The sequence below is a fragment of the Theropithecus gelada genome, chromosome 3 (genome assembly GCF_003255815.1).
Source record: "Theropithecus gelada isolate Dixy chromosome 3, Tgel_1.0, whole genome shotgun sequence".
Lineage (NCBI taxonomy): Eukaryota > Metazoa > Chordata > Mammalia > Primates > Cercopithecidae > Theropithecus > Theropithecus gelada.
The window spans coordinates 163,578,573-163,588,578 of NC_037670.1; the positions used below are offsets into that span (position 1 = coordinate 163,578,573).

At 44.0% G+C, this 10,006-nt stretch overlaps 1 protein-coding gene across 4 annotated transcripts in view; it reads right to left on the reverse strand.

Moving 5' to 3' along the window:
- Positions 1 to 10,006, reverse strand: part of ZC3HAV1 (zinc finger CCCH-type containing, antiviral 1) — a 73,995-nt gene that overhangs the window by 25,602 nt on the left and 38,387 nt on the right. For all 4 annotated transcript variants that reach the window (XM_025379762.1, XM_025379763.1, XM_025379760.1 and 1 more), the window contains exons 6-7: positions 9,023 to 9,146; positions 6,275 to 6,446 (exon numbers count right to left, since the gene is read on the reverse strand). In XM_025379762.1, the coding sequence (XP_025235547.1) occupies positions 6,275 to 6,446; positions 9,023 to 9,146 (296 nt within the window). The remainder of the gene's footprint in view (positions 1 to 6,274; positions 6,447 to 9,022; positions 9,147 to 10,006) is intronic.

Below are 10,006 nucleotides of genomic sequence, written 5' to 3' on the forward strand. Positions count from 1 at the left end.
GGGCTTTGGCTAGGGAAGTTAATTTGGTGGAGAAGTGTCCAGGAGGATGAAGATTTGTCTAATAGGATTTGTTTGCACAGGTTTCCTGGCTTTGATGATAAGAATGCTACTTTCATTCTGGTATAGGGAGGATCTCTTTCTTTCTTTATTATTATTATTATTATTATTATTATTATTTTGAGACTCAATGAATCTCTGTCACCCAGGCTGGAGTGCAATGGCATGATCTCAGCTCACTGCAGCTTCCACCTCCTGGGTTCAAGTGATTCTCCTGCCTCAGCCTCCCGGGTAGCTGGGATTACAGGCATGCACCACCACGCCTGGCTGATTCTTGTATTTTTAGTAGAGACGGGGTTTCGCTGTGTTGGCCAGGCTGGTCTCCAAATCCTGACCTCAAGTAATCAGCCTGCCTCAGCCTCCCAAAGTGCTGGGATTACAGGTGTGGGCCACCATGCCCAGCCAGGGAAGAACATCTTTCACATGGGAATCTCATCTCCTGCTTTTAAGTAACAGAAGGTCAGAGTGATCATCTTGCACCTGCTGTTTTTCAAGTGCTTTTAACTCAAAATAGTCAATATGCCAGATTGGCTTTTTTTTTTTTTTTTTTGAGACAGAGTCTTGCTCTGTCGCCCAGGCTAGAGTGCAGTGGCGCAATCTCCGCTCACTGCAAGCTCCGCCTCCTGGGTTCACGCCATTCTCCTGTCTCAGCCTCCCAAGTAGCTGGGACTACAAGCGCCCGCCACCACGCCCGTCTAATTCTTTTGTATTTTTAGTAGAGACGGGGTTTCACTGTGTTAGCCAGGATGGTCTCGATCTCCTGACCTCGTGATCCGCCTGCCTCAGCCTCCCCAAGTGCTGGAATTATAGGCATGAGCCACTGCACCTGGCCCAGAGTGGCATATTTTTAACTCCTTCAGTAGTCAAGCTATATGTGGCTATACAACACTGAAAATGTGACTACAGTGACCATGGAACTGATTTCTTAATTTTTTATGTGTTTAATTAAAGTTTAAAATGAAATTGCCACATATGGCAAGTGGTTGTCATACTGGACAGCACAGGGCCAGTAAGTCAGTGTCTGGGCATCTGCACAGCCTAGCATGGCTCCACTCTGACCTTCTCTAGCCTTGCCCTCACACTGCACTTGTCATGTTCATGAACCCTGATAGGTGGTAAAGTCCTCCGGGGTAACATTTCCCCTTGGTTTAGTCCACATCAGAGATGAGTGTCAGGCACTGCTTGCTGTATAGGCTGGTTCATTCAACCCTCGCTATTGTAAGACTAATAGGACAGCAGGAACATGCCCATGTCATGAGTATGTTATGGTCAAGAGGTCACACAAGTGACTGGTGGTCCAGAAGCAACTCTCAAAGTCCCTCTCTTGTTTCTGTGTGCTGTCTGGGTCAATTACCAGGTGTTTCTATTGTAAAGGTATCGTAAGGTATTCTTGTAACGATAAGTCTTTTTTGTGGTATCTGAAAATCAGTCATATCTGTGCTGAGCTGGCCCCAGTTCTTTGGCAATCCTAAGCTACAGTTGTCCCATACTCTTAAGTGACAGATAGTGACAGCCTTGCAAGATGTCTCATTAGACCTTTTAGCTACCATTAATTTAATAGCCATCATGTGTCCTAGAGTACAGTACTGTTACTCCAGGTCTGAATAAATGAATAAATCATACAGCTGCCAATTATTTATTCCCCACAAGACTTGAATCTATGTTTCAGTTGCAGTAAACGGGTCTTAGCTTATATCCTGGGTGTCAATGATTGCCTCAACCTTGGCTTTTCTAGAGCTGTGGCTTGTCCTCGCTCTGAGAGGGTCTCTCAGGCCATAGCCTCCCGCTGTTTCTCAACACCAGCTTCCACAGCTGCTAAGCTTAGCTAGTTTGCTGGTAAATATCTTTGAAGACCTGAATCTGCACTCCCCACCTGGTGCACATCCAATGACTCCCAGGCTCTGCCCTCCTGTCAGCCCTGCTATCACTCTACCCTACACCATTCCTGCCCAGCTGCCCATCGATTCAATCATCACTTCTCCTAATACCACACCCTCTCCCTGCCCACCATCTATGTAGGTATGAGTCCTGGTTAAGTACATCAATTTCCATAAAAGGATATCTATTTTACCTCCCAGAGAGCTCATAATCAAAGCATATGTACCTACTTGTTGGCAAAAATTTCTACACCTCAAGGTCCCCTTAGAGAGGTTCCAACCCAGGACTCTTAGTTGCCTGACTTATTCAAAATTCAGTTACAAGAAATAAAAGCTATGGAGCACTGGCTGAAGGCTACACAGTCCACTCTTTTCTCTAAATATTTTAGCCCGTACACTGGCTCAAGGCAGGTCACCAAAGGGCTGCAAACTTGGACCATAATGTATTGACCCACGAAAGAAACCAGGTTGCTCCTGATATGTGGGGTTCAAATCTCCCAGAAACATTATTTTAATTTTACTTGGACTCCCAGCAAGGAAAACATTAAATCCAGGACCTGATTTTTCCTTTTTTTTTTTTTTTAATAACTAGAGCCAACTCAGTTTATGTAATGATGGGTCTTATTAGTATGATAGTAAGAGTTCATTCATATCTTCAGTGAACATCCAACAGAGCCACGTCACATTTAATGAATACAACATTCACGTGTTTGCAGATTGAATGTTACATTCTAAAAACTCTACAGTTTTCATGGGAATCCAGAATATAAAAATAAATAAAATAAAAACTCTACAGCTAACACAGACTAAATGTCCCAGAAAGAACTTTGTATTAAAAAACTCAGGAAAGGCTGGGCATGGTGGCTCACGCCCATAATCCCAGTACTTTGGGAGGCTGAGGCAGGCAGATCACCTGAGGTCAGGAGTTTGAGACCAGCCTGGCCAACATGGTGAAACCCCGTCTCAACCAAAAATACAAAAAATTAGCCAGGCTTGGTGGTGGGTGCCTGTAATACCAGCTACTTGGGAAGCTGAGGCAGGAGAATTGCTTGAACCTGGGAGGCAGAGGTTGCAGTGAGCCGAGATCACAACATTGCACTCTAGCCTGGGTAACAAGAGCAAAACTCTGTCTCAAAAAAAAAAAAAAAAAGCTCAGGAAGTTTCTTGATGTTTTATTAGGGAACATGATTGAACTTGTGTAAATTTAAATTTAAATTTAAATACTCTCTTTCCCCCGAATAGTTCTTTTTGGTTCTTGAAACTTTTTTTTTTTTTTTTTTTTTGAGTCTTACTCTGTCACCCAGGCTGGAGTGTAGTGGCACAATCTTGGGTCATTGCAACCCCTACCGCCTGGGTTCAAGCGATTTTCCTGTCTCAGCCTCCCAAGTAGCTGGGATTACAGGTGGGCACCACCACGCCCAGCTAATTTTCTGTGTGTATTTTTAATAGAGACATAGTTTCACCATGTTGGCCAGGCTGGTCTTGAACTCCTGACCTCAGGTGATCCACCCGCCTTGGCCTCCCAAAGTGGTGGGATTACTGACATGAGCCACCACGCCTGGCCTCCTGGAACCTTGATGTAACTAGAATGCAAATGTTTGCCAACCTTTCCCCTTTATATCTTACTGAAAATTCCAATTATTTGATATAAAAAAATCAAGACCTATAGCTTATTTTTATTTTAACCAAGGCTAATTAATTTGGGTTTATAATTTTATTTCCACAGGTGCCTGACAGAATCGCTTATTTGACATCATCCTTGGCTTGAGCATACAAAGAATCTGTGCAAAGTTTAATATCATAGGCATTTTCACACACACGGGAGTTTCAGCAGAACTCTGTTCAGCAAAGATGCTACATGGGCCACCACAGGAGAGAGGAGAGCAACAAGGAGGGGCCCAGGAGACCACTCTGAGCCCCTATCCTATTCCACCAGGGCAGCCCTGCTCTACTCTCATTGGCTCCTTTAAGGTCTTTGAAAGATGGTTTGATAAAATGTATCTGCTGCTAAGACAGTTTGGAAATCAACATGCAGATGAATTCATGGTAGGGCTGTTTGTGGTTGAGGACCTCACCACAGCACACAGGGTTCCTGCCATGTGGCCCGCTATAGGAGGTGTTTTTCTCAGGCCTCACTAACATAACAGAGCAGTGCCTCTCCCAAGTATTTGGTTTGCTTTGGCAGTTAGGCAGCTCAGAACCAAATGTATAACCCACTGATTATAACTATTAGTTCGGTGCAAAAGTAATCACTGTTTTTGCTATTAAAAGTAATTACCACCAACCCAAAAGTAATTTTACACCAACCTAAATATGTAGAACCTTACGCTGCCATTTCTTTGTCCCTGCATTATCTTTTTTTTTTTTGAGATGGAGTCTCACTTTGTCACCCAGGCTGGAGTACAGCGGTGCAATCTCGGCTCACTGCAACCTCTGCCTCCAGGTTCAAGCAATTCTCCTGCCTCAGCCTCCCGAGTAGCTGGGATTACAGGTGCCCACCACCACGCCCGGCTAATTTTTTATATTTTTAGTAGAGACAGGGTTCACCATGTTGGCCGGGCTGGTCTCGAACTCCTGACTTCAGGTGATCCACACCCCTCTTGGCCTCCCAAAGTGCTGGGATTACAGGAGTGAGCCACCGCACCCAGCCCATGCATTGTTTTTGGCTTCATTTTAATCTCTTCCTTTCATTTTCTGTTTCTTATCACCCTGATTTCTTTTTTTTTTTTTTTTTTTTTTGAGACGGAGTCTCGCTGTGTCTCCCAGGCTGGAGTGCAGTGGCCGGATCTCAGCTCACTGCAAGCTCCGCCTCCCGGGTTCACGCCATTCTCCTGCCTCAGCCTCCCGAGTAGCTGGGACTACAGGCGTCCGCCACCTCGCCCGGCTAGTTTTTTGTATTTTTTAGTAGAGACGGGGTTTCACCATGTTAACCAGGATGGTCTGGATCTCCTGACCTCGTGATCCGCCCGTCTCGGCCTCCCAAAGTGCTGGGATTACAGGCTTGAGCCACCGCGCCCGGCCCACCCTGATTTCATTACCTGCTTAAGGTCTGCTTTCTTTCTCTCTTTAATCTATGAGTTGAAGGGAGGAAGGGACACTGAGACAGAAGGACAGAAGCTCTGCTTATCTAAACTTCCATCCCCTATTACTATGCCCCCACTATGGGTCACAGCCTAGAATCTTCTAGTTCCAGTCCTTTAAGTCCATCTAAATCCAGACTCTGACTGAAGAGTAGTGACTATCTGTACCAGATGTGGTTTCACTGCATTAGTGAATTAACACATGCCCTGGTCTAATTAACCATGCCATCATCCATATGGTCCTTTAAGTTCTCACTCTCGCCCTCTTTTCCAGCTCAAAGCAGTAGTCTCTGTACATCTATGCGTTTATACATAGAAAGCTATCTCAAGGTTCCACTCTCCCCTCTGATGGTGAGGAAAGAGGGAAGTGCAGCTGACACGTCTCAAGGGATTCCTTAAAAATAATTAATATATGGCCAGGCACAGAGGCTCACGTCTGTAATCCCAACACTTTGGGAGGCCAAGGTGGGCAGATTACCTGAGGTCAGGAGTTCAAGACTAGCCTGTCCAACATGTGAAACCCCATGTCTACTAAAAATACAAAAATTAGCTGGGTGTGGTGGTGCATGCCTGTAATCCCAGCTACTCGGGAGGCTGAGGCAGGAAGATCGCTTGAACCCAGGAAGTGGAGGTTGCAGTGAGCCAAGATTATGCCATTACACTCCAGCATGGGTGACAAGAGTGAAACTCCATCTCAAAAAAAAATTAAAATTAAAATTAAAATTAAAATTAATATATACTTTAATGTATGACTGCAACTGGAGTGCATACTTGCTGAAAAAATATTGAATATAGCTGTGTACAAAGTAAAAAAATACCACTTCCTCTCCCACACTCCATGGGTAACCACATAGGTGTCAAACATTTTATTAATAGTGTTCTTTTTATTTTATTTATTTATTCATTTATTTTGGAGACAGAGTCTCACTCCATCCCCCAGGCTGGAATGCAGTGGCGCAATCTCAGCTCACTACAACCTCCACCTCCCGGGTTCAGGAGATTCTCCTGCCTCAGCCTCTGGAGTAGCCAGGATTATAGGCACATGCCACCACGCCCGGCTAATTTTTGTATTTTTAATAGAGATGGGGTTTCACCATGTTGGCCAGGCTGGTCTCAAACTCCTGACCTCAGATGATTCGCCTGCCTTGGCCTCCCAAAGTGCTGGGATTACAGGCGTGAGCCACCGCGCCCAGCCAATAGTGTTCTTTTTAAGTTGACAAGTTTAAACAAGAGCCCTCTACAAAGAGGAACAGTGCTCACCTCTTCTCCATACTGAATCCATGTGCCAGATTCATTCTTCCAATACCAAATCCATTTGGTGGCGAAGACAGATGCTGGCTTGGTGACAGAAGAAGGAGTGGAAAGGCGTCGGATAGGAATGAAATCACAACTCATTTCCCGAAAATTGATTGTATAACTTCCTACAGAACAGCTGAGAGAGAAAAGTATTAAGTTAACATAATGTTTCATAGACCCCTGTTTTCTACAATCTCGTCTTCCCTAATGAGAGCGCAGAATTAAACTTTCAGGGCTAAAATAGATCTTCAAGTTTTCTTTCCATAGCTACAGGTCCTATACATAAAAGAAACATGGAAACGCAGAGAGGAAAAGGAAAGCGACTTGCCTGCACCACATAATTAATGGTGTCACATGGTGCATTCTTCCTTCAGAAAAATCCCAAAATAAAACTATGCCCACAAAACTCCTGATTGGCTCAATGTTAGAAAGTAAGTTAGAAACTCACGTTTGGTCCATTTTTAAAATTATTTATTATTATTTAAATCGTTATCAAAATGTGGAGACCGTTGTGGAAAATTGGCAAGGTTAAAGTTATTTTCATAATAACATTAAACATTATTTGCTTTTTTCACTTCCATTCTCTCATGAATACACGACAAAATTTTCCAGAGGCTATACAATATATGATTTCACAGCAGATTGAATAAAGCAGCAGATATGAGAATCTAGTTATCTTCTATCATGCCAGACATTATTTTGCAAAAATATAAAATTCCTCTCAATAAATTTTTTGTTTTGGAAAACAGTTATTTTATAATTATCCATATAAATATTATATATACATATATAAATACACACAGTTATATATCTGGGTATGTATATTAAATGGGCATACATGAGTATGTATATAGTATTAAATATAGTTACATGAAACATTTCATTATGTTAACATATAGCAAGCTTATTCTTATTTTTAAGTGAATCAAATATGTAATTGTTCTCAGTTTTAATTTTTAATATGGTAAATATTGATAGCTATATTCCACATAAACAGAAATTCTTTGGGATCCTGAATACATTTTTTTTTTCTTTCGAGACAGAGTCTCCCTCTGTTGCCTGGACTGGAGTGCGGTGGCGCAATCTCGGCTCACTGCAACCTCTGCCTCCTGGGTTCAAGCTATTCTCCTGCCTCAGCCTCCCAAGTAGCTGGAATTACAGGCGCCCACCACCACGCCCAGCTAACATTTTGTATTTTTTTTTAGTAGAGACGGGGTTTCACTATGTTGGCCAGGCTGGTCTCAAACTCCTGACTTTGTGATCCGCCCGCGTTGGCCTCCCAAAGTGCCGGGAATATAGGCATAAGCCACCGGCGCGCCCGGCCTTGGATCCTGAATACATTTTAAGTGTTGAGGAGTTCTCTGACCAAAAAGTTTGAGAACTGCTGCTCTAAAAAAAGACCTCTTAGATCAGTGGTTCTCAATCAGGAACGATTTTGACCTCCGTGGATATTTCACAACATCTGAAGACATTTTGGGTTATGACAACCAGCAGGGCTGGTGGGGGGTGGTGCTTCCTGTCATCTGTGGTTTGAGGCTAGGAATAGCGCTAAACAGCCCTGAGAGCAAACAACTATCTGGCCCAAAATGTCAGTAGTGCTCAGGTTGAGAAACCCTGCTCTCCACTTGCCTGGGGGCGGAAATATAGACATAGCAACAAGAAAATAGCTGATGTCGCCCTCTAGTGGTAAAAATGCAGCAACACAGAATCCCCACCCCCAAATCACTAAATTCTCATATGATGAAAAGTAATGTAACTTTTCCCCCTAAAGAATTTCCTTGTTAAACTGGGATGTTTCTTATATCCCTGCACACCATAGATAAATATGGTCATATGGGTATCACCCATTTCAGCTCTTCCAGAAGGAGAAATGTTTTTACTTATTTTTGAGACAGGGTCTCACTCTGTCTTCCAGGCTGGAGTGTGGTGGCACAATCATGGCTCACTGCAGCCTCTACTTCCTGGGCTCCAGTGATCCTCTCACATCAGCCTCCCGAGTAGCTAGGACCATAGGTGCGTGCCACCATGCCTGGCTAGTTTTTGTATTGTTGGTAGAGACAGGTTTCATCATGTTGCCCAGACTAATCTCAAACTCCTGAGCTCAAGTGATCCTCCTGCCTCAGCCTCCCAAAGTGCTAGGATTATAAGCATGAACAACGATGCTCAGCCAGAAGCAGAAATGTAAGGTACCCTCTTAGACGACTCCAGGCTAGAGAAAAATAGCAAACATAAGGAAGGTATTAAATGCTAAAGTACGCAACAAAATTCCACACTAAAACTATATGAAATTATTCAAATCATGTTTTTAAACTATGAAGTTAAACCAAAGGCTCTTTCGTCCTAAATCATTTAGTACTTTTAATAGTTCCGTGATGAATTGATCAGGATACAAACCGGCCTCTGCATTGTGTTTTTCTGCAGGACACAGACAACTATCAACTAAACAAATAATCATGTCACCGTTTGATTCATTTGAGTTAGCAAACATTCCCAGGATCTCTAGTATTAGCCAGGCTCAGTGTGACCTCAAACCCACCCAGCAGTGTTTTCCCTTCATTAACTCGGCAGGCACTTGCCATTTTTATCTCAAGAAGTATCTGGAATGGGATTCCGATGGAAGAGTGTTTTTTTCTTTTTCCCCTAAGAATAGCACTAATGCTTCCCTTTGATAATGTTGGGCTCTTGAAAGCCAGAGTACAGTCACCAACTTACACGTGGATTCTGGGGTCAGAGTAGGCTTCCTCGATCATCTCCATGAGCTTGAAGTCCGTCCAGGTTTCACCAATAAACATCTGCCACCGGTAAGGCAGATGGAAGTGGACTTTGCTGCAGCTACCTACAAAGACAAAGAGGGGGTCTGAGGGCCTGTTGAGCGGGGATTCTAAACAATTCAGTCAAGTTCACTGCCAGCTTTCCCCATCCATTCCTGCCTGTCCCCTGCCAGACAGGTCCCATCTATACCTGCTGACATTGCCGTGTGTCCATTTTCCAGGTTCCTTCATTACCTTGGAGATGCATCAGAAAACAAAAATTCAGGCCAGGTGTGGCGGCTCACGCCTATAATCCCATCACTTTGGGAGGCCGAGACAGGCAGATCAATTGAGGCCAGGAGTTCAAGACCAGCCTAGCCAACATGATGAAATCCTGTCTCTACTAAAAATACAAAAATTAGCCAAGCATGCTAGTGAGTGCCTGTAATCCCAGCTACTTGGGAGACTGAGGCAGGAGAATCACTTGAACCTGGGAGGTGGAGGTTGCAGTGAGCCGAGATCACTCCACTGCACCGCAGCCTGGGTGACAGAGTGAAATTCTGTCTCAAAAAAAAAGAAAGAAAACAAAACAAAACAAAAATTCCCCACTACCGCCAAAGTCACTCTATCCAGATAGAAATATGAGGTGGCCGGGCGCAGCGGCTCAAGCCTGTAATCCCAGCACTTTGGGAGGCCGAGACAGGCGGATCACGAGGTCAGGCGATCGAGACCATCCTGGCTAACACGGTGAAACTCCGTCTCTACTAAAAAATACAAAAAACTAGCCGGGCGTGGTGGTGGGTGCCTGTAGTCCCAGCTACTCGGGAGACTGAAGAAGAAGAATGGCATGAACCCGGGAGGCAGAGCTTGTGGTGAGCTGAAATCTGGCTACTGCACTCCAGCCTGGGTGACAGAGCAAGACTCTGTCTCAAAAAAAAAAAAAAAA